At 44.0% G+C, this 25,528-nt stretch overlaps 1 protein-coding gene across 1 annotated transcript in view; it reads right to left on the bottom strand.

Moving 5' to 3' along the window:
• Nucleotides 1-7,849: 7,849 nt before the first annotated feature.
• The window catches only part of LOC143301571 (tetraspanin-7-like), a 29,709-nt gene continuing 12,030 nt past the window's right edge, over nucleotides 7,850-25,528 (bottom strand). Inside the window, exons 3-6 of the mRNA XM_076615953.1 lie at nucleotides 23,290-23,481; nucleotides 16,087-16,281; nucleotides 10,655-10,738; nucleotides 7,850-7,996 (exon numbers count right to left, since the gene is read on the bottom strand). Coding sequence (XP_076472068.1) covers nucleotides 7,937-7,996; nucleotides 10,655-10,738; nucleotides 16,087-16,281; nucleotides 23,290-23,481 — 531 coding nt within the window. The 3' untranslated portion in view covers nucleotides 7,850-7,936. The remainder of the gene's footprint in view (nucleotides 7,997-10,654; nucleotides 10,739-16,086; nucleotides 16,282-23,289; nucleotides 23,482-25,528) is intronic.

Genomic DNA, 25,528 nt, shown 5'->3' with positions numbered 1-25,528 from the left:
TTAGTCGTGACGTATGTTTGTTTCCGTTTTCAACCTGTTCAACATTACTTTCTGAATGCGTAACGTTTTTGGAATCGTGACGTATGTTTGTTTCAGTTTTCAACCTGTTCTACATTACTTTCTGAATGCGTAACGTTTTTTGAATCGTGACGTATGTTTGTTGTCAGTTTTCACCCAGCTGTGCACACACAGAGAGTGTGTACATAGTTAGACTTTGAAGTAATGCACTCTTGTCTTAGGAGGCACAGCGACAGAATCGGACACCAGGTGTTCACCAGTGACCAGGGTTCGAGCCCCCCGTTTTGCCCTGGTGTTGTGTCCTTGGGGAAAGGCTTTTTGCTCCAGTTTCCCTCACTCCACCCAGGTGTGAACGGGTACCTGACTTTGGTTCAGGGAGGTTAAAACGATGTAAAGAAAAGACTGGTCCAGCCTCCATATGTCCAGCCCTAGACTAAGTGGACAAAAGCACGTGGTCCAGCTTTCAGATGTCCAGCCCTAGACTAAGTGGACAAAAGGATCCAGCCTTCATATGTCCAGCCCTAGACTAAGTGGATAAAAGCATGTGGTCCAGCCTTCATACGTTCAGCCCTAGACTAAGTGGATAAAAGGACTGGTCCAGCCTTCATATGTTCAGCCCTAGACTAAGTGGATAAAAGGACTGGTCCAGCCTTCATATGTTCAGCCCTAGACTAAGTGGACAAAAGCACGTGGTCCAGCCTTCATATGTCCAGTCCTAGACTAAGTAGATAAAAGGACGTGGTTTAGCCTTCATATGTCCAGCCCTAGACTAAGTAGATAAAGGGACCCAGCCTTCATATGTCCAGCCCTAGACTAAGTGGATAAAAGGACGTGGTCCGGCCTTCATATGTCCAGCCCTAGACTAAGTGGATAAAAGGACGTGGTTTAGCCTTCATATGTCCAGCCCTAGACTAAGTGGATAAAAGGACGTGGTTTAGCCTTCATATGTCCAGCCCTAGACTAAGTGGATATAAATTTCCTGCCCCGATGGCCGTAAAAGACTTAAAAGACCGCTAACCTTAAATCTTAAAACTTTTAGCTCTTGATTTTTTTTTCAGTAAGATATTGATGTTGAAACTGGACATCTTTGTTTTGAATTGTTCAGAATGAGTTCTCCACTGTCTGCATGGTACGATCACTGGTTAGCTGTTCCCCAGAGCAGCGCGTTTTGACTGATTCTCTCTTGCCGCCTACATCGGCATCGTGTTTTTCCACTCCCATCAGGAGTTACAAGTGGTACCAAACCTTTCACAAGAGGAACTTAGATCGTGAACAGGTCACTGCGTCACGTAGGTCTAGCCCAGGGAAGAGCTGTAATGGGTCAGTTTGGTTTTGTACAAGTGATACCCTGACTTATTTGTGAAATGAAGGCATGCACTAATTGAAGAGTGGCAAAGAGAGATCCCAATACCATCAAGTGAAAAAGGAGTGTTTTGGAGCTTTGGTTTTTTTGTTGTTTTTTTAGCAGTAATAATTGTGCACAGTAAGGTATTTGTGCAAAGGGTATGGCAAAACATATGTCAGTGATTTAGGGCAAATTGTGTATACATCATTTCATTTTTTTTAAAATCATTTGTCATGTGAGAAAGTGAAGTATGTTTTTGTCATATTGCACAGCCAGTTTGAGTTACGGGTTTGTAGCCACTGGGAGATTTTGAATCAAACAGCTGAAGCTGTATGTTTGAATAGTTGGGTTCCATTTTCGGTGATGATTTCTTCTTAAGAGGCTGGAAAGTGGGTATTATCAAAATGGCAGAACTGTCGGGTTGTCTTGGTACCTTTTGTTGGGGGTGATGGAAATCCAGAGTTTTGATTATCCTTGTGTGTGTGTGTGTGTGTGCGTGTGCGCGTGTGCGTGTGTGTGTGTGTGTGTGTTGGCTGGGGTCTCCTGAACTGAATTCTGCCAGCTGTGAAATGAAAATGCCCCCATATCTCTGGAACCATGGGAGCTGATGTTCTGTGTCTGTGGTTCCATCAGCTCTGCAGAGTACACGTCTCTGTGGTGTTTGTGTCATCACCTGAGTGTGGTGCTGGCTCAGTTGCCGTCTTTTTCCTTCCCCACCACATATACCTGGGACATTGAACTCTCCTGGTAGGTTTCGAACTTGGGACTCATAATGCAAGATCCCTTTCATTGTGTTTATGTACTTTTGGTGATTCCCCCCCTCCCCCCCCCCCCTTTCCACCCTCCCCCCACAGAATGCATAAACTTTTGCACTGTTGTGATCATGTTTTGTCAGCATTTTTAGATCTCTTGACCCCACCCAAAAGCGGAGTATGGCTGCCTACATGGCAGGGTAAAAACGGTCATACACGTAAAAACCCACTCGTGAACACACGAGTGAACGTGGGAGTTGCAGCCCACGAACGCAGAAGAAGTAGAAGAAGATCTCTTGAGAAGTCTGTGTGATTGAACTTGAAAACAGGTGGAGAAATTTGACAGCATGATGCACATTTACAAAGAAGAATAGTTACCATAATGTATCGACCATAAGGTGTTGATGTTTTCCTCATATGCCCCATAATAAGGTGCGTATAAGGTGTGGTTAAAATCTGTTGAAATGCGTTGGGATGGTTCCCAAAGGCAAACTAGCCCACAAGGCTGCAGCACTAAGAGCCAGTGCAATCTTGTGTCCTAGTTTAAGTGTCATAATCCTTCTCAAAAGACTAAGCTGTAAATGAATTCCCATTGGATTGGAGAAACTATTGATCATACAGCTCTCACTTTGTTTCTCATGAACGTTCATGTTACTAACATACCTGGAGAAACCATTGATCATACAACACTCACGTTGCTGTTTCTCGTGAACGTTCATGTTACTAACAGTCCTGGAGAAACCATTGATCATACAACTCTCACGTTGCTGTTTCTCATGAACGTTCATGTTACTAACATACCTGGAGAAACCATTGATCATACAACTCTCATGTTGCTGTTTCTCATGAACGTTCATGTCACAGCTGGGGGTGGTTTTTTTTGTTTTGTTTTGTTTTGTTTTTTCCTCTGTCAATGTCTTCTAACGTTCTGTGTCTGTCTCCTCACTCTGTGCTGCGAATTGATGGGGCACTCTCTACTGTGTATTCTATTGTATTGTATCACCCTGTTGTGTCACAACAGATTTCTCTGTGTGAAATTCGGGCTGCTCTCCCTAGGGAGAGTGCGTCGCTACACTGGGTTTACTTCCCACATGCGGCAGGTAGTACTGGATTTACATGGTTACCAGAAGCAGAGAAGAGCCTCTGACCTGACATCAGTCCACACTGTGTTCAGTTCGGAAGTCCGTCTGGCGTTCTGAGGGGTGGGGTGGGGTGGGGGTAGTCGTGGATGGCTGAAGAGGTGTGGTGTCCTGACCGTCGCCACCCATGTTTTTTTGTTGTATTTTTCCATGCCTGCAGCTTTTGTTTGTTTCTCCTATCGAAGTGGATTTTTTCTACAGAATTTTGCTAGGGATGATCCTTTTTGTTGCCGTGGGTGTTTTTTTTTTTATATGTATGCTAAGTGCATGCTGCACATGTGATTTCGGTTTATCGTTTCATCCGAATGATTAGCATCCAGACCACCACTCGGGGTCTAGTGGAGGGGGAGAAAATACCGGTGACTGTGGGATTCGAACCAGTGCACTCCGGTTCTCTCACTTCCTAGGTGGATGCGTTACCGCTGGGCCATCCCTTCACATGCTGACAGATGCTGACGTTCAGCACGGTGTTCCTTCCTGTTACCACAGTGACTATTGTGTTTCTCTGCTCATCAGAACATATCATGGTATCGCATGTCCTGTTGTCATCAAGTGTACTTTGGTCACAAGAAATGATTGGGTGATTAGTTCAAGTACGAACGTAAGGTTGAAAATTGAAATAGAGATACAGAATGTCTGTGCATGCGCGCACGTGCACGCACACACACACACACACACGCGCGCGCGCGCGCACACACACACACATGCAGAGTCATGTCTCCATGCATGCCATGCCATTACCGCATCACTCCTGTTTGGAGGCTTGCCATTGCTCTGCAGTTATGAGAGTTATCCATTCCATCCGAAAATTCAGCACAGCTTTTCAGGTCCTTGTGTGTGTGTGTGTGTGTGTGTGTGTGTTTTCTATTTACTTTTTACTTTTTTTTTTCTTTGTGTGTGTGTGTGTGTTATTGTTTTGTTTTTGTGTTTGTTGTTGTTGTTTGTTTTTTTTTGGGGGGTTGGGTTTTTTTTTTTTTGTTGTTGTTGTTGTTGTTTTTTTTGGGGGGTGGGGGGGGTTGTTTGGGGTTTATTTGTTTGGTTTTTTTCCACTTCTTCTGTTCAACCCAACCCCCACCCCCCATACCTTTTTTTTTTTTTTTACAGTGAAGAGAGTACACTTTTCAACTGTTTCTGCATTTTGTGCTTTTTGGGGAGGGGGGGGGTCTTTTTATTACTTTTTGTGCATATATCTTTTATGTTTACTGGTCATTACTATGTTTCCCACCATCTTTTTCCTTGAAAGTGGAGAGAGTTAAATTAACTTTTCAGCTGTCCCTGCATTTTGTGTTTGTTTCTGTTGCTGTTTTTTTAATTACTTTTTTTCTTTTTTTTTTTGGTCCGTATATGTCTTTACGTAAGATGATCATATCTGTGTTACCACAAGTTTTTTTTTGTTTGTTTGTTTTATTCCTTGTGGGAGGAATAATGGGGGATGGTTTGGTTCTGGTGGCACCTGTCAGGTTTTAGTTGCACATTAGTGGATGTCAGTGTACAGTACTCTGTGTTTATCCTGGGTAAGACGGGCGCAATAGCCGAGTGGTTAAAGCGTTGAACTTTCAATCTGAGGGTCCCGGGTTCGAATCACGGTGACGGCGCCTGGTGGGTAAAGGGTGGGGATTTTTACGATCTCCCAGGTCAACATATGTGCAGACCTGCTAGTGCCTGAACCCTCTTCGTGTGTAAATGTATGCAGAAGATCAAATGCGCACGTTAAAGATCCCGTAATCCATGTCGGCGTTCGGTGGGTTATGGAAACAAGAACATACCCAGCATGCACACCCCCGAAAACGGAGTATGGCTGGCTACATGGCGGGGTAAAAACGGTCATGCACGTAAAAGCCCACTCGTGTACATGCGAGTGAACGTGGGAGTTGCAGCCCACGAACGCAGAATAAGAATAAAAAATAGAATAAATCCTGGGTAAAAATAAGTCCAGTGGTGTCGTTTGTCGAGAGAGAGAGAAAAAAAAGTCACCGTGATGATTTTTGGACAAGGGTGGGTGTAAGAACTTCGCACTGTCTCCCCGGATTGAACTTTGTGATCATTGTGGCTAGAAGCAACAACAGTAGCCATGCTGTGGTGATAATGAGGATGTGATAATAGTAATCATCATCATCATCATCGTCATCTTCCCATGTGCCGTGGGCAGTCCATTTCTTTATGCAGATTATGTTATAGACATGCACACCATGTCACAGGTTTATATGATCATTTTTGCCATGGCTGTCGTTTTACAGACTGTGTATAGGTAAAGCCAGGTAGCATGTTTCTAAGCAGATGATACTGGTGTAACTTATATTTATATGTACTGTTATAGGTGGTACCTTCATCTCATCGTCTGTCTGTGCGTGTTAATGGTCCCCTTCATGCGTTGTCAAGCGCTGTATGTCTCACAGTCCCATCTCTCTTTCAGGGTTGGGTTTTTGACTCACTTGTGTAAAAAAAAAAAAAGTGAGTCTATGTTTTAACCCGGTGTTCGGTTGTCTCTGTGTGTGTGTCTTTGGTAAACTTTAACATTGACATTTTCTCTGCAAATACTTTGTCAGTTGACACCAAATTAGGCATAAAAATAGGAAAAATTCAGTTCTTTCCAGTCATCTTGTTTAAAACAATATTGCACCTCTGGGATGGCCACAAAAAAATTTTAAAAAATGAACCCTAATTATATGCAAACTGCATTTACTGTTATATTTATATTTTTTGTATTCTCTGAACTTGGCACTTTGATCTGATATTCTGACACAACAAAAAGAGCAGTCATTATTATCATTTTTTTTTGTTCAAACAGGAACTTCTTTTGCTCAGCATGGAAGTTTTATTTATTTTTGCAAACGTTTTGGTGCAGATAGTAAAAAAAAAAAAAAAAAAAAAAAAAAAAAGGGGGAAATTACTCTGTAATTAATGCTAGGGGACTTAATTTGCCACAAGTGAGTCTTGAAGGCCTTGTCTCTCTTGTTTTATTTTTTTGTTTGTTTGTTCTTTGTTTGTATGTTTGTTTTGTCTTCCTTTGTTTTCTGTCATCTCGAAGGTGGCCAAATGGTTCAGACGCTCACCTGCTAATAATCCAGAGTCCACGAGGGTCCGTGTTCAAATCCTTCTCTCGCTCTTTCTCTCCAAGTTTGACTGCAGAAATCAAACTGAGCGTCTAGTCGTTCGGATGAGACGAGAAACACAGGTCCAGTGTGCAGCACGCACTTGGCGCACTGGAAAAGAACCCATGGCAACGAGAGTGTTGTCCTCTGGCAACATTCTGTGGAAGAAATCCACTCTGGCATGTAGACAGATATACGCACTCAAGGCCTGACTAAGCGCGTTGGGTTATGTAAGCTGCTGGTCAGGCATCTGCATGGCAGATGTGGTGTAGCGTATGTGGATTTGTCCGAACGCGCTGACGCCTCCTTGAGAAACTGAAACTGAACATGAAACTGTCATCTTTCTATGTGTCCCTCTCCTCACTCTTCCCTTCTCCCTCGTCATTCGGGGGTGGGTGTGTGTGTGGGGGGGGGGGGGGGGGGGGGGGGGGGGGGAGGGGGAGCTGTTTGTGTCGTTGGTACTGCAGTCATAGAGGCTACAGTGCTTTTCATGACCTATAGGGGTCATTGTGATTTTGGTGTGTACATAGGTTTCGGTCGGAAACTGTGGGTGTGTGATTGTGGGGTCTCAATGAATGTTGCTGGAGAATAAAATGGATATATATATTATTTTCATTGTGGTTGTCTTTTTTTATGCAGGAGAATACATGTGTGTGTGTATTTGTGCATGTGTGTGTGTGTGCGTGCGTGATGTATTTACTTTCCTGTTGGCATTGTGTGAGTTTCAGAGTGTGACTACTCTTCAGCTGTATACGTGTGTTAAATGCATGTATAAGCACATGTTTGTAAAAGTAAGCAAATTTATATCTGTGTGCTCACATTTTTTAATCAAATACATTTTATTGTTTCAACAAGCAAATCAGATATCAAAACTCACAGAAGAAAATAAAATAAAATAAAACAAGGCAATTATTTCAACATGCAACATAAATCTAAACCAAGAAGCTAAGCTGAAGCAAAAGAAAACATTTCCACATGCCAGTTTAAAGTGAAGATGATGACACATACTTCTTGAATCAGAGTTTAATGAAATCTCTATTACACAGTGACGTACACATGGAGAGAGATGATCTTTGTCTGGGACATTCATGAAATAAGGAGTTCAAGTGATCGTCTTTGGCTGTCATGTAAGAATAACCATGGACACTTTACTTTCTGTTCATCCATACCTCATAGGCAGACACAGCAGCAGAAATAAATAAACTGTCGATAATGTATAATCACATCTACATGCATACCTACATACATGCACAAATGCACAAGCACACTGTGATATATATATACATTTATATGCACATTCTTGTCTGCACACACACACACACACTCACACAGTCACACACACACACACACACACACATTCACACACTCTGTCTCATACACACATACAGCCATAACCCTTTTGACAAAACAGTCAATATATGCCAACCACTTATGACGAAAACCTCATTTTTAAATTAAAACACCTTCCTTTCCTCCAGTTCACCCCGCGTTAAATTATTCATTCATGATGATAAAATAACGAGCAGACAGGATGGAGGGGAGTGTATGTAGACTATTGCCAAGCTGTCCAGGGTGCTAGTCCTTGGGCGCTCAGACGTAGTACCCAGACACGGCGTGTTTGAGGCAGCAGACTGCAGATAAAGCCAGAACCTGGGAACACAGTTCAGTTCAGTTCAGTTCAGTTCAGTTTTTTCAAGGAGGCGTCATTGTGTTCGGACAATTCCATATATGCTACGCCACATCTGCTAAGCAGATGCCTGACCAGCAGCATAACCCAACGTGCTTAGTCAGGCCTCGAGGGAAATAGATAATGATAGTAATACTGAAAAAAATAATAACGATATGAAAAAATATATATAAATAACATGAATAACAATATTGATAGAATTAATATATAAATGTATATAAAAATAAAGGTAACAAACATGCACACACATGACATTCTTTGTATATGTATTATGACATTCATTGCATGTATATTATGACATTTGTTATATGTATTGTGACATTCATAGTATATATATTATGACATTCATTACATGTATTGTGACATCCATTGCATATATATTATGATATTCATTGTACATGTATTGTGACATTCATTGTATATATATATTTATATTTATATATATATTATTATTATTATTATTATCATCATCATTATTATTACATTACATTCATTGTATAGGTGTTATTACATTCATTGTATATATATTATGATATTCATTGTACATGTATTGTGACATTCATTGTATATATATATTTATATATATATTATTATTATTATTATTATCATCATCATTATTATTACATTACATTCATTGTATAGGTGTTATTACATTCATTGTATATATATTATGATATTCATTGTACATGTATTGTGACATTCATTGTATACTTATTATGACATTCGTCGCATGTATTCATTGCATATATATATATATATATATATATATATATATATATATATATATATATATATATATATATATATATATATATATATATGATATTCATTGCACATGTATTATAACAACCTTGTATGTATTATAACATTCATTGTATAGGTATTATGACATTTATTGTATATGTATTATAACATTCTTGTATGTATTATAACATTCATTGTATAGGTATTATGACATTTATTGTATATATATTATAACATTCTTGTATGTATTATGACATTCATTGTATAGGTATTATGACATTCATTATATATCTATTATGACATTCATTGTATAGGTATTGTGACAATCATTGTATATATATCATAACATTCTTTGTGACATTGTGAGGAGGAAGGTGGCAGGATGGATAAGACGCTCGATCATCTGCCAATTCAGAGTCCCTGAGGGTGTGGGTTTGAATCCTGCTCTCACCCTTTCTCCCAAATTTGACTGGAAAATACATAGCCATCCACCTGATGACCAGATGCCTCACCTGCAGCGATTCCAGCAGACAATCATATTCCGACTACGCACGGGGCACTGCCGCCTGCGAGACCACATGTACCGAATGAAGCTGTCACACACTCCTGACTGCCCACAAACCCGGGAGCACATCCTGCAGTCCTGCCCCCTGTATCAAGATGCACGGACCCAGCAGTGGCCCTATGGAGCCACACTGGCAGAAAAGCTCTGGGGCACCAAAGAAGACCTCATCAAGACCACCACCTTCATTTCCAGCATAGGACTGCAAGTCTGAGACTATGATCACGGGGAACGCAGAAGAAGAAGAAAAAAGACTGGAAAATCAAACTGAGTCATTTGAAGGAGACGATAAACCGAGGTCCCATGCTCAAGGAGCAGTTGGCACAATGAAAAAAAGAACCCATTGCCAACGAGAAAGTTATCCTCCGGTAAAATTCAGATCCGCTCTGATGATTATACAAAAACATATGCATGACCTGAAGTGCCTGACAAAGCATGTTGGGGTTATACCTTGGGGTAGCATATATGGATTTTTCCGAACGCAGTGACGTTTCCCTGAGAAACGGAAACTGAAACAGTAACATTTTTCAATAGAATACTGTTTAAACCAAGTGTGACAGGTATGTATTTGCATGATAGTCGTGTCCGATTGTGACCATCAGAACAGCAGAGGAGGCAACTGCTGTCCCGACTATCTGGACTAGAACTTGATGGTACTTGAGAGTGTATTGACCAAGTTACCCCCCCCCCCCCCCACCCCCCACTCTCTCGGCCATGAGGGTTTTAGGACAGTCGGCGTTGGGATGGTTCCCAAAGGCCAGCAAGCTCCCAAGAGCTCTGCATGACTTCCCACTGGAGTGGATAAACACATTGACCAAATAGCCCTCACTTTGCTGTTGGGCAAAAACTGTAAACTTAAGTCAATCAGTGACATAAACTCATACATACTGGCCGTTCCATATGGAACACTGTTTAAAACCCAGTGTGTTAGGTATTGTGTCCATCGTAGCCTTTCTATAAATAGACATTACACGTCAATCTAAAACAGAACCGGATATGCGCATAACAGAATGCGCAAATGATATCAACCGTTGCTTGAAGTAAAAAAAGCTCAGTGAAACTGTCACCAGTAATCTGTCGTGGTATTCATGTATGCGCGAGCCGTATGATAGTCAGTCGTGTCCGACTATGACCATCAGAACAGCAGAGGAGGTAACTGCTCTCCCGACTATCTGGGCTAGAATTTGTTTATAGTGGAGAGTGTCTTGCCCAAGTTACATCCCCATCCTGCACATACATACACCAACATCACACACACACACACACACACACACACACACACACACACACACACCATAAAAGAAGGTACACTGACCATGGACGCTGCCACGCCGGCCACTGTCCATCCAGCAATGATGACCATGTGACGTAACCAGTCTGTCAGCAGTGGACCACACCCCTGATTCCACAACACACACCTCGGTTATTCATTTGTGTGTGTGTGTTGGGGGTGTGTGTGGGGGGGGGGGGTGCGGGAAAGGGGGAGGAGGGTAGGAGGGATGCGTGCGTGTGGGGGTCGGGGGGTGGGTGCGTGTGTGTGTGTGTGTGTGTGTAAGGGGGGTGCGTGGGTGTGTGTGCGTGCATGTGCATTTCAATCATCATAAAAAAGGAAGTTGTTTCACTCTATCTTAGAATGTAATATTATCTTACCCGAATGTGTGTGTGTGTGTGTGTGTGTGTGTGTATTTCACACAATAATTGATAGTGCGTGGTGATCTGGGAAGGATGTGCCAGATACTCACTGGTGTTTCTCTTTGATACGTGCTGATGAGCATTTTGACTGATGGGCGCAATAGCCGAGTGGTTAAAGCGTTGGACCTTCAATCTGAGGATCCCGGGTTCGAATCTCGGTAACGGCGCCTGGTGGGTAAAGGGTGGAGATTTTTCCGATCTCCCAGGTCAACATAGGAGCAGACCTTCTAGTGCCTGAACCCCCTTCGTGTGTATTCGCAAGCAGAAGATGAAATACGTACATGAAAGATCCTGTAATCCATGTCAGTGTTTGGTGGGTTATGGAAACAAGAACATACCCAGCATGTCCATCCCCGAAAACGGAGTATGGCTGACTACATCGCGGAGTAAAAACGGTCGTACACGTAAAAACCCACTCGTGTACATACGAGTGAATGTGGGAGCTACAATCAACGAACGAAGAAGAAGAGAAATGAGCCGAAAGAAAATTTTCTGTGTTCAATGATTGAAGCAGAGAATAAAACATTTTGAATTGAACTGAATGTTATTGTGAGGGGGCGGAATGACCAGGACTCCCCCATAGGAAAACCATATAGCACGTGGACCTCAGCCTCAGAAGAACGGTCAGGACACCACACCTCTTCAGCCATCCAGGACTACATCCACCCCACCCCACCCCTCAGAACGCCAGACGGACTTCCGAACTGAACAGACAGTGTGGATTGATGTCAGGTCAGAGGCTCTTCTCTGCTACTGGTAACCATGTAATCCAGTACTACCTGCCGCATGTGGGGAGTAAACCCAGTGAAAATCCAATCTGGAGAGGGATAGTCACTGCCAGATTTGGCACATCATTACAGATGGCTTAAGGGAGGTGGCTGCTGGCCCCCTACACATGACGTACAGCGTATCAGTGTGTGGATACGCCGTGGCGCCCACGAACCAGCCCCCATGTATGGATCAAATACGAAGTGGTCATCCCAAGGGCGGTGGAGGCGGAAGAGGAGACATCCCCCAACGGCTGCAATGGTGGATGAGGATGTCAAACAATGGGTAGGGAGACTTGCGAGCACGCAGCTAGAACTGCCGTGGACCCACAACATTTAGGGCTTGTCTGCCTTGAGTGTGAAGTGTGAAGAAAGGCCATTCTCAGCGATGCGCCGTGGAGCGCTAAAAGGGCGCAGTGAGACACATGCAGAACACTGCTGGCCATCCACTGCATCCTGATCTATCTCCAGCCGTCTCGACCATGTCTTGCCACTGGGTCCAGATAGGCCGGGACGAGAGAGTGAGGCTGACGACCTGCACAACTCTCCCTCACTTCAATCCAAGTCAAGCGCAAGTCATGACTTCAAACTACACCGCAACACATCAAGCCCTGTGGCGGTGGGGGAGTGTGGAAGCAGCCGGGTGCAGATACACTGGGAACTGTGGTCACAAAGCTGCACACATGCGGTCCAGGGCATAGGGTCGCTCTCTACTGGACTGAAGCAGCAGTGGAGTTCAGCACCCCCCTGGGTGTCTGAGCAGCCCTCTTTGGATCGCTCTGCTCACCTCTATGGAGGAAGGGGCTAGAAAAGGTACCTCAAACATTACCTGCTTCACTTCTCCCTGGCCAGCTTACCGCGGCTGGTGGGGATCCCTCATAGCGGTCGACCAACAAAAAAGAAAAAGAAAGTGATGGTGCTCACCCTTGACATATGGAACGTGAGAACTCTGCTGGATAACATCAAGGCAGACAGACCAGAGAGAAGAACTGCACTGGTTGTCAAAGAGCTAGCTCGCTACAATGTGGACATAGCAGCTCTCAGCGAAACGCGCCCAGCAGACAAGGACCAGTTTACAGAACGTGGTGGTGGATACACGTTCTTCTGGAGTGGTCGCAGCAGCATTGAACGACGAGAAGCAGGCGTGGGATTTGCCATCAAATTTCACCTGGCCTGTAACCTCAACAAGCTTCCAAAGGGTATCAACGACCGTCTGATGACACTTCAGCTCCACTTTCAAACAATAAAAGTGCAACGTTGATTTGTGCCTGACTGCCACCATGACCAATCCGGATGACATGAAAGACAAGTTCTGTGAAGAACTCGACACTCTCATTTCAGCAGTCCCACAGTCAGAGAAGCTCATTGTTCTAAGGGACGTCAATGCCAGAGTAGGGACAGACTACCAAACCTGAGAAGGGATCATTTGAAGATACGGCACTGGCAAGTGTAGCAACAACGGCCTTCTGCTCCTCAAGACGTGTGCCACACATGACCTTGTCATCACCAGCACCCTGTTCCGCCTACCCACCCGTAAGAAGACGCTATGGATGCACCCTCGCTCGAGGCACTGGCATCTTATAGACTACGTCATCAGAGGGACAGGTTGGACGTCAGAGTGACGAGAGCCACGTGTGGTGCCGACTGCTGGACTGACCACCACCTCATTCTGTCCAAGTTCAGGCATCGAATTCTGCCCATGAGAAGACCCCAAGGTCAGAAGACTGCAAAGATGCTGAATGTCTCGAGCTGAAAAGCAGCAAAGTTGCAGAAGAACTCGCCAACGACCTTGAAGGCAGACTGCCAGACACACCACAGGAAGACGGCACCAGCTATGAGGAACAGTGGATGGTCTTCAGAGACGGTGTCTACACTACTGTCCTCCAACATCTTGGACCAGCAATCTGAAGAAACCAAGACTGGTTCGATGAGAATGATGAAGAAATACAGGCATTGATAACAGAGAAAGTCATCAGTTCAGAGCGCATCACAACGACCCCACGTCACAAGCCAAGGAAGATGCCCTTGCTAACGTGAAAATAAAGGTGCAGAGAAAACTTCGCGAGATGCAGGACAGCTGGTTCAGCAAGAAGGCGGATGAAATCCAGGGCTACGCAGACAGCCACGACACAAAGCGCTTCTACGATGCGCTTAAGGATCCGATGCAATCCCTGCTGAGGTATGCAAAGCAGGAGGCCCTGCCATGATGCAAAGGCTGATTGAAGTCTTCCAGTCCATGTGGAACGAGGGACAGATCCCGCAACAGCTGAAAGATGCCGCATAGTCCACATCTACAGGAGGAAAGGCAATCGCCAGTCTTGCGACAACCACCGAGGCATCTTCCTCTTGTACATTGCTGGAAAGATTCTGGCCAGTGTCCTGCTCAACTGCCTTCTCCAACATCTTGAGCAAGGTGTCCTCCCAGAAAGCCAGTGCAGCTTCCATGCTGAATGTTGAACTGCGGACATGATTTTTGCTGTTCGCCAACTCCAGGAAAAATGCCAGGAGCACAGCGACCTCATCATGACCTTTGTTGATCTGACCAAGGCTTTTGATACGGTCAGCAGAGAAGGCTTGTGGAAGATCATGGAGAAGTTTGGCTGCCCCAGCAAGTTCATCACAATCGTCCGGCAGCTCCACGATGGCATGATAGTGAAAATACTGGAGGACGGTGACGAGTCAAAGGCCTTCTCAGCGACAAACGGCGTCAAACAAGGCTGCGTTCTTGCCCGGCTCTGTTCAGCATGGTACCCTCTGCCAAGCTGACAGATGCCTACCATGACTGCGAAGAAGGAATCCACGTCAGGCACAGGACTGGCGGTCTTTTGGGATTCGCCTCTTTTCCATCCTCCGCAACATCGCTGGACCATTTGAGAGACCGGCATTGTGTCTATAGACTTATCCCTCTTCAGCAGATGGGTGTTAGGAACTGACCCTGTCTTGCTGTGAAATACCCGGGGTACGTCTGAGGTGATGTAGGCGGAAGGAGTTCAGCTTTTCCCCTTGTCCATGGAGAATGGCTGCCTTCATGGCGGGGTATTCAAAACAGTCATAGCCGTAAAATGTTACATGTCTGTATGAGCGTGTGTGTGTGTGTGACTAAAACCTGATTGAATGATAGAGGAAACGAGTGATGAGCGCTCCCCAATGGCAGCTGTCAGTCGGCTCTACCCAGGTAGGCAGCCTGTTGTGTAAATGACTCCGTGTTTGTAAAGCGCTTGGAGCTTGGTCTCTGAGAAAAAAGATAAGCGCTATATAAGTATCCACATCATCACCATCATCACCGTCGTTGTCGTCGTCATCATCATCGTCGTCGTCATCATTATCATCGTCGTCGTCATCATCATCGTTGTCGTCGTCGTCATCATCATCGTCATCGTCGTCGTCACCACCATCATCATCATCATCACCGTCATCATCATCGTCATCACTGCCATCGTCGTCTTCATCATCGTCATCATCATCGTCGTCGTCATCATCGTCGTCATCGTCATCATTATCATCATCGTCGGTTTGAATGAAATCAGACCATATTGCTTATCGCCCGGCCGATCACCGTGTATTCAGGGCTGCCTGTATCTAGGATGGGCTGTCCGTGCATCGTGGGCGCTAAGCACGTACCTTTGTGCGGCAGACCTTCAGTTTAGTGCTTTCTGTGTTTGAGTAGGAGTTGGTGATTGCAGTGACTGGAGTAACCATGTGTTTGTTCTGTATCGTCCCTGTGTTCTGTGTGGCTTGTTCAGGATTCAAGAGGCTATGCCAGTCTTGAATAAAAGCTAATTTGTGTTTGCACATTTCTTCTGTCTTTGCTGCTGTGTGCACATGTCAAATGATCGGTTTCAGGACAGGTCCGGCGCTTCCTTTCTTGAGGAAGTGTCTGGGTTTGTTCCAATGTACCTTTTATTTACCTGTGTGCTAGCTGAATCGGTAGCGTAAGCAGCACTGAATTGAAGTTGTGTACCTTGTGAATGGAGAGAGTTACCACTCTTTACTATTTACTAGTATCATAGCCCGAGTTGTGTCTGTCCATTCACGACGTCTTTATTCCTGTTTGACGACGACCAAAAAAAGCTGACAGGGGGTCGTGGTTGGCATTCACTGGCTCTGGCTTACGTTGAAATCATCCCAGCATTTAGAGGTCTCATTTGACTGCTGTCTTTTAATTGTTCGCATCACCGACACAAATTATCTCTGTTTCTTTGTGTGTACTCTCTCTCTCTCTCTCTCTCTCTCTCTCTCTCACCACCACCACCACCACCATCAAGAACAACAACAACGATAGAGTCACCTTTTCATAAATCTGCTCAGGGTGTAAAAGAGCACTGCCGTTGCCAAGGTTACAGTCTGTGACGTTGTGCTGTGCCACACAGCAGGAGAGGGGAGCCACCTGTCGGACAGTGTGGTCGGGAAGGGAAAGCACTCTGGTGGTGTAGAAGGGAGTTAACTGCCAGTCGCTGCTGTCCTTGATCCCACAACACCACCACTGTACAACAACAACAACGATGATAACAGTAACAATGAGAACAACAACAACATCAACAACACTATTACTAATGTGTGCACAGCGTTCTACATTTTGAAAAAAAAAAATCTTCTGTTATTGTTTATTTATTTGTTGTGCAACCAGCAACAATCTACTTGAAGAACTGGTCATCAACCCCATCCACATGTAATATGCGGCTTCTGTTCAAATGTGGGTGTGGGTGTGCACAAGTTTTTAGATTGATATGCACTTGTATGTATCCTAATTTCTACTGTATCTGTGTTTATGTACTATCCCCCCCAATATTCCTTGTGACCCCGGTACACTTGGTAATAAAGACATATTCTATTCTATTCTATTCTATTTATTTCAACCATCATCAATGGGCCTCCCACACTCTCAACATTCAGATGGCACGGACCGGACACAGGCTGTGTTCCACAAATGATGAACGACAGATTTACTAGGCCGGCGGCTCAGACGTCTTCCTGTTGTGCTTGCGGGAGAACTTGAGGTTCGTCAAGAACTTGGGGTCCGCCCCTTTCATGGATGGGTACCTGACAGTCTTGGGCCTCCTGATGCCATTTCTGTGAGCCTTCTTGTTCTGGTTGTGAGTGGTATGGTTCTTGGACTTTTTTTTTTTTTTTTTTTTCTCTTTTTTTTTTCTCTTTTTTTTACCTCTGATGATGGTTTCACAGATACACTGCAAAGCCCACACGAGCGATTTCAGTCGAACGGAAGAGCTTTTGCTTTTTATTATCGTTGGATTAAATTTCCCTACTCAAACTAGGCGTACGATGGCTCAGTGGTTAAAACGTCTGCCAGAAAAGGTGACTCAGTTCTGAAGTGGCGACCACCCTAGAGGCGCGGGTTTGAACCTGCTGAGGACCAGGGGGGTGGGGGAGGGGGGAAAGGCGGCAATACAAGGGCATCCAGGAGTCATGACCTGGGTGCGGCCCGGCCCCCTTGGAGTGTAAGGAGTTAAGGTCCGAAACACTTGACTGAGGAGGGGGGGGGGGGGGGGGGGGGGGCTTCTTCTCTGAAGACCTTGTACTGTCCCGCTCTCCCGAGAGTTTCTTAGCGCAATCTGTTTACTTCCCGTTATTTTCTGCTTTGTGCGGTCCAGATTACTGATTATATGACTTTGGCTGTGTGGGGATACTGTGTTTAATATGAATGGGTGTTTTTGTTGGGATGTGGGGGGCATGGTGGGACTCTGTTGGTCTGTGCAGGTAGTGAATATGTCGCCGGCTTTTTTTTTGGGGGGGGGGTCGGCAAAACGTGTCAACAATTTCTGTTTTGGTGACTGTAAAGTAGTCTCAGTTGTGTCTTGAATCTTGTACTTCCACCACCACCACCACCACTACTACCACTGCTATCGCTTGATCGATCGATAGAGATAAATAAATACATGCATATACGTATACCTACCTCCCTACCTACCTACCTACATATATGCGTAAGTAGGTACATACAAGCAGACAGACATACGTACATACGTAATTTCATACGTGAACGCACGCTCGCGCGCGCGCGCACACACACACACACACACACACACATTCCCCGCCCTTAACCCACCCAGGCGCCATCACTATGACCAGGATTCGAACACAGGCCCCTCAGACGCTTTAACCACTGACTCAGCCGCTGTTGCGCTCGCCGACCTATCTGTCCGACTCATCCACCTTATTATTCGTTTGTCTATCGATCTCTGATGTATGTGGGTGGGTAACCCTGGCGAGTCTCTGAAGCAATCAGTGGAGAAATAGGTCCACAAGAGATCTGAGGCAGGTCTGCCTTGTCCCTTGGTATTCCGATGACTGATCCTTTCAAAACTATGATGGGTCAGACAACACGGCCTCGTAGTTTTTGTTGTTGTGGGTTTGTTTGTTGTTGTTGTTGTTTTTTTGTTTTGTTTTGTTTTTTGTTTTTGTTTTTTGTTTTGTTTTGTTTTTTTGTTTGTTTGTTTTTCAATGTTGGCAATGACATGATATTGTAAAATGCATAGAGCTTCAAGAATATGCGCTATAGTAAAACATAAATAAATAAATACATAAACATTTCTTGAGACAATACGGACATAATAAATTATGTGACGGATGTCTTCACATTCTTTAAAAAATAAAAAATAATAAAAAAAAAATTTTAAGCTAAATCAATGTATTACTGATGAATTTTTTTTTTTTTAGCCTCTATTCATTTTTTAAACTCTGCAGCTCTTTTTTTTTTCAACAAAATGAGTCGTATTTATATATTCTGAACAAGCAAGGCAATATAAGGTTTAACAAAACAAAAATGTAGGCTATAAAAATGATAATCTGCGAAACGAAGACATGGAGGTGGACACATCATTTGACAACTTGCACAGCTCAACGTGAGCACGTGAAAACGGAGAGTTACGGTCCTGATGAGACACACAACCCTGACACGAATACCTTGACCTTCACAAAGAGACATGTGTGAACAGAACTCACTTAAAATTGTCGCCATTTTGCTTGCGACGCGCCTTGCTTCAAGACGTCCATCGTGTGGATCAATTAAAGCAACAAGACTTTGGAATACACATTGGTCTTTTGACTAATTTCTACAGGTAAGGAAAACTTGTGTTCTCTCCCTCATTCATATGTAGTTATTTGTTATTATCGTTACCGTTGGTTTTTTAGTTGGTTGGTTGGTTGGTTGTTTTTGCTTTGTTCTGGGGGTGTTTTGTGTGTTGTCTTCAGTTTAACGTCTTTCCACTTGAAGTGATATTAGACAGGGGAAAAAAACAACAACAAAAAACGAGGGGGTAAGGGTTGTGGGAGGACGAAGGGGAAGAATGTGTGTGTGTGGGTGGGGGGGGGGGGGTCCATGTCATTGCGTCGACAGCTCATTGCGTGGACAGGATGTGTAGAGGATGTAGTCTGGGTATAGATACAGGATACTGTGTAGAGGATGTAGTCTGGACATACAGGATGTAGTTTAGAGGATATAGTCAGGGTATAGATACAGGATGTAGTTTAGAGGATGCAGTTTGGCTATAGATACAGGATGTTGTGTAGAGGATGTGGTCAATAATGAAGGACGTTTGTCGCCATTCAGCATTCCAAAAGTGAACATAGCACAAATAAGAATTTACAATTGGAGGACAAAATCCACCTTTTCAAAAATGAAAATAGAACAATGAGCTGTCGACGCAATGAGCTGTCGACTTTACGGGTACCTCACTGTGTGTGTGTGTGGAGAGGGGGGAATAGGAAGAGACAACGCAGAAGTTTGTGTGTGGGGGGTGGGGGTGGGGATGGAGGGGGGATAGGGAGAGACAACACTAGGGAAAATGGAAACGTTATAAAGGCCAACATCAAACAACTATAACAGATGTCCGATAGGACAGTTCGCGGAAGTACTTTGTGGTAAGAGTTCAGTTCAAGAGATCCGCTCCTGTTTACCTCGGCTTGGATGGCGTCCCAAGTATTCGTGACGCTACTGATGACGCTGTAGTCTCCTATCGTCTTGTTCAGCATGTTGTGTATCGTCTTGTCTGCCTGCACGCGTTATTCACACACACGCACGCACGTGCGCGCGCTCACACACACACATACGCACGCACGCACGAACTCACGCGCGCACACACACACACACACACACACACACACACACACACACATTGATAATTAGTATAAAACATAATTATGCCATAGACTCGGGGAAAAATTGTACTGTTACTTTTATGATGCTTCATATAGATAATGCGTGTGTGTGTGTGTGTGCGCGCGCGCGCGTTTTATTTGATAAATTGACTTGATTGACTTATTCATTCTATTGCTTGCTTGTTTACAACAACAACAACAATAACAATAAAATGAATCCATTAGCCGTGGTTAGACATTGAACTGAAGACAGACAACATTTGACAATACCAAGATATATGCCAGACAACGGACAACACTGGACAGTACCTTGTTGCCCGTTTAACTAACTCAGAGTCCCACGTACTGATCACATATCTCGCCACCTCCGTACTCAACAACTGAAGCGAAAATTCGATACAAAGTTGTGTGGCCCTGCTATGATGCTGACAGGACGTACCTGTTAAATTTCTTTCCTTAAGAACTCTCCCTCAATAACTCTCCGCTCTTCTTCTGGCTGTCATCTTCTGAAACGTCCTCGTGTCAATACAAGGACCTCAGGTGAAAGTTCTTTCCTCTTAGCTGCTCCTCATATATATATGATAGTCAGTCGTGTCCGACTATGACCATCAGAACAGCAGAGGAGGCAACTGCTGTTCCGACTATTTGGGCTAGAATTTGATTATAGTGAAGAGTGTCTTGCCCAAGTACATCCCCACTCTCTCGGCCAAGAGGGTTTTAGGACAGTCGGCGTTGGGATGGCTCCCAAAGGCGAACTAGCCCAACAAGGCTGCAGCACTAAGAGCCAGTGCAATTTTGCCTCCTAGTTTGAGAGTTCATATTCCTTCACAAAAGACTAAGCTGTAAATGGTTTCCCACTGACTGGAGAAACCATTGATAATACAGCTCTCACTTTGCTGTTGGCCCAAATGTAAACTTATGTCAATCTGTGATATTTGCCGAGTGTTGGGCCTCCTCATAATTATCTGGAACAACCTTCCTCATCGTATCCGTGCATATGATTCTTTCTCTGCCTTTCGCTCTTGACTAAAATCCCATCTTTTTTCAAACCTGTCTATAAGCACTCTCAGCTTCCTTCTTCTCCAACACCATCCTTGTCAGCTCACTTTGGATGCACGACGAATGAAAGAGAGTGGGGGGGGGGGGGGAGGAGGCGAGGGGAGGAGGGGGGAGAAGGGGAGGGGGGGAGGGTTGAGAAAGAATGACTCCTGTAATTTGTCACTTTCTATTTCATGTAAAGCGCCTTGGGCTCTTCTAAGAGAAAGGACGCTATGTACATGTACATTATTATCATTATCACTATTACTATCATTATACCCCCGAGAACGGAGTACGGTTGCCTACATGGCGGGATAAAACGGTCATACACGTGAAAGCCCTCTCGTGTACATACGAGTGAACGTGGGAGTTGCAGCCCACGAGCGAAGAAGAAGAAGGAGAAGAAGATATTATTGTTGTAATTATCATAATTGTCATTATCATTATCATGATTATTTATGCCAGATAACATTGGACAATACCTTGTTGTATGTCAGAAAGCACAGGACGGCTGCTGTGATCTCCATGACACACACGATGAACATCAACACAGAGTACTGGAAAAAAAGAGAGAGAAAATTGAGGTCAGTTACATCACACGGAAACCACACACTGATACATATCTGACTCTCGACCCCCCCCCCCCCCCTCCCTCTCTCATATGTTGTTATCATTTATTCCCGCCAAGCGACTCTCGTAACCTCTCGAAATTCGGATGAGACGATAAACCGATGTCCTGTGTGCAGCATGCACTTAGCGCACGTAAAAGAACCCACGGCAACAAAAGGGTTGTTCCTGGCAAAATTCTGTAGAAAAACCCACTTCGATAGGAAAAACAAATAAAACTGCACTCAGGAGAGAATACAAAAAATGGGTGGCGCTGTAGTGTAGCGACATGCTCTACCTGGAGAGAGCAGCCCGAATTTCACACAGAGAAATCTGTTGTGATAAAAAGAAATACAAACAAACAACACACAAAGACATCAAGGAAATAAGCCCAACAGATGTATATATATATATATATATATATATGTGTGTGTGTGTGTGTGTGTGTGTGTGTGTGTGTGTGTGTGTGTGTCTGTGCGTGTGTGTGTGTGTAGACAGATAGATAATCTGTCTGTGTGTGTGGAGAGAGACAGAGAGGGGGTTGGGACAGAAAAGGTGGGGGGTGGGGTAAAGGAGAGGGGGTAGAGAAAAAGGATTTAAAGGAGGGGGAGAGGGGACACACACACACACACACACACGCACAGACTCACATGCACACACACACACACACACACACGCACACATGCACACACACACACACACACACACACACACACACACAAGCATGCACCCTTTCCAGATACAGAGAGAGAAAGAGACAGAGGATCAAATGTGATATTTTTTATATTGCCGGATCATAAACGTAAGATCATTAATAATAAGCAACAATGAAATTGGCACACACACACACACACACACACACACACACACACACACACACCTACCACGTCCACCCACTACCCACCCCATCCCCACCTCCACCCCCAGTCCCAACACACACACACACACTGGTACAGTATCCTTTTTACATCTTGATAGAAGGGTGAATTGCACTTTACATATTTTTTGTTGTTGTTGTTGTTAGTAGGGTTTTTTGACTCACTTGTGTAAACAAAGTGAGTCTATGTTTTAACCCGGTGTTCGGTTGTCTGTGTGTGTGTCCGTGGTAAACTTTAACATTGCCATTTTCTCTGCAAATACTTTGTCAGTTGACACCAAACTAGGCATAAAAATAGGGAAAATTCAGTTCTTTCCAGTCATCTTGTTTAAAACAATATTGCACCTCTGGGATGGGCACAAAAAAATTTTAAAAAATGAAGCCTAATTATATGCAGACTGCATTTATTGTTATATTTATATTTTTTTTGTATTCTCTAAACTTAGCACTTTGATCTGATATTCTGACCCAACAACAAGAGCAGTTATTATTATCATTTTTTGTTCAAACAGGAACTTCTTTTGCTAAGCATGGAAGTTTTATTTATTTTGCAAACGTTTTGGTGCAGATAGTAAAAAAGAGAAATTACTCTGTAATTAATGCTAGAGGACTTAATTCGCTTTAAACTGATCTTTCTCATCTTAAACATTACATTTTGAAATTATACTCAATACATAAAAAAGCTTGGATCACAAGTGAGTCTTGAAGGCCTTGCCTCTCTTGTTGTTTTATCTCATGCAAAACGCGTGACGAATTTCGTTTGTGAATAAGTCACAATAATTTAGCATCCAGCCTGACCTAATATCATGACTTTTTGTTTGTTTGCTAGTTAGTTTGATCGATCGATTAACTCACCAGCACAAGCAGTCGTCTGTTTTCGTTCAGACTGCCGAGACAGCCAAACAGACCGGCGAGCAAAGAGGCGCCCCCTGCCGACAGAATGATCAGGGCAGGGACAGACAACCCTTCTCTCTGCACAACCGGTTCGTGTTCTCCCAGAGCTATGTAGAGCCAGATGCCAAGAACGAGAACTCCGGGTCCTGTTATCTGCAGGATTCACACATGATTTAGTTTTGATGAGTAATTTAGACTAAAAATAGATCAGTTAACAAGAAAGAGTGGTCACTTAAATTCTCTCCATTGACAAGGTACACAACTTCAAGTCAATGCTGATTATGCTACTATAAAATCATCTGGCACACAGGTCAATAAATGGAACATTGGTAAACAAACCCAGACATTTCCTGAAAAAAAAAATTAATTAATAAATTTTTTTTTTTTTTTTTTTTTTTTTAAGAACCTCCGGGCTTGTTCTTATACCGATCATTAGACATACTGAATTTATACACACAGCAGCAATGACAGAAGAAACGTGCAAATACAAATCAGCATTTATTCAAGACTGGCATAGCCTTTGAATCCTGAATAAGCTACACAGAATACACGGACAATACAGAACAAACGCATGTTTAGCTTCGGGGAAAAAAAGAGGGGGGGGGGGGGAGGTTAAATGTTCCATAGCTCTTTAAGGCAGTGAATTCATATCTACTGTGTCTAGGCCTCAAGACTGAGAGGCGGGGCCCACTCCTCTGGGGGGGGGGGAAGGATATTCGGAGCAAGGTGCCCTGTCCCAAAGGCACAACGCCATGCCCGAATTAGGGCGTCGGGCCCTACAAAAGGTTAGATGTTTTCAGCTTCAGTGGAATGAGCTGAAGTGATGAAAACAAAATGAAATGAAACACAATGGATGGAACACTAATCAGAGGGTCGAATGTTTTTTTTTCCCCTGTTTATTGCCTTCAGTACACTTATCTCCGGGCGGAGATAAATGGTGTGTGTGTGTGTGTGTGTGTGTGTGTGTGTGTGTGTGTGTGTGTGTGTGTGTGTTCGTTCTTTCGTTTAGCGTCTTTTCACTATCAGTGATATTAGACGATCAAAAAAACAAAAAAGTGGGGGCGGGGGGAGAGGGGAGGGCACGGGGGAGGGGAGAAGGGGGAGGAAAAAAGAAAAGGTAGAAAACTACCGAAAAATGTATAACTAACATGCAATTACATTTAACAGTTAGCAATTCAATAATGAAAATAATAATCAGAAACCATTAACAGAATTCTGATGTGCATTAAAGGAGTGTAGAAATAGGGCTATGAACAAATTAATGCCTGTGAAAGTTCGACCATAAGAACCTCGTCAGAAATAACTTTCCAGTGTGTGTGTGTGTGTGTGTGTGTGTGTGTGTGTGTGTGTGTGTGTGTGTGTGCCTTCAGTTAGGAACCGATAAAAATCCCATTATAAAACGTAGATTTCTGTAGTAGTCAAACCCCTGACTGTTCTGGTCGTCAGTTAATATTGCTGCCCACCACACCACAACGCTATGTCTTCTGAAACAATTGGGCAAGATTGTACTGGCTCTTAGTGCTGCAGCCTTGGGGGCGGGGGGGTAGTTGGTTCTGGGGGAACTACGCCAACGCCGACTGTCCTAATAAAATAAAAAATAACCTCATGGCCGAGAGAGTGGAGGCAGGTGTAACTTGGGCAAGACACCCTCAATCAGCCAGGACGAATCACATCCAGCTTTTGGGATTTTCGAGATGCTCCCCTCTGGTCGACGGTACAGAAGTATAAGGACGAAAACCAATCGCTTCGCCAATAGCTTTTCCCCCAAAGCAGTCAATGCCCTGTCTCTCGAACAAATCCAGTATGATAAATAGAATTGTGCAATCAGCAACCATCTACCTGAAGATCTAGTCATCAGCCCCATCCACATGTAATATGCAGCTTCTGTTCAAACGTGTGTGTGTGTGTGTGTGTGTGTGTGTGTGTGTGTGTGTGTGTGTGTGTGTGTGTGTGTGTGTGTGTGTGTGTGTGTGTGTGTGTGTGCATGCGTCCGTGCATGTGTATGTGTGTGTGTGTGTGTGTGCAGTGCATGCATGTGTGAGTATGCACAAGTTTTTATATTGATATGCACTTGTATGTATCCTAATTTCTACTGTATCTATGTATGATTTTCGATTTATGTTCGTATCTTGTTATGTACTATCCCCCCTCAATATTCCTTGTGACCCCGGTACACTTGGTAATAAAGACATTCTATTCT

Source organism: Babylonia areolata, chromosome 27, assembly GCF_041734735.1.
Source record: "Babylonia areolata isolate BAREFJ2019XMU chromosome 27, ASM4173473v1, whole genome shotgun sequence".
NCBI classification, from domain to species: domain Eukaryota; kingdom Metazoa; phylum Mollusca; class Gastropoda; order Neogastropoda; family Buccinidae; genus Babylonia; species Babylonia areolata.
The sequence above is the reverse complement of the archived record's forward strand: the minus strand, read 5'-3'. Positions and strand labels throughout refer to the sequence as shown.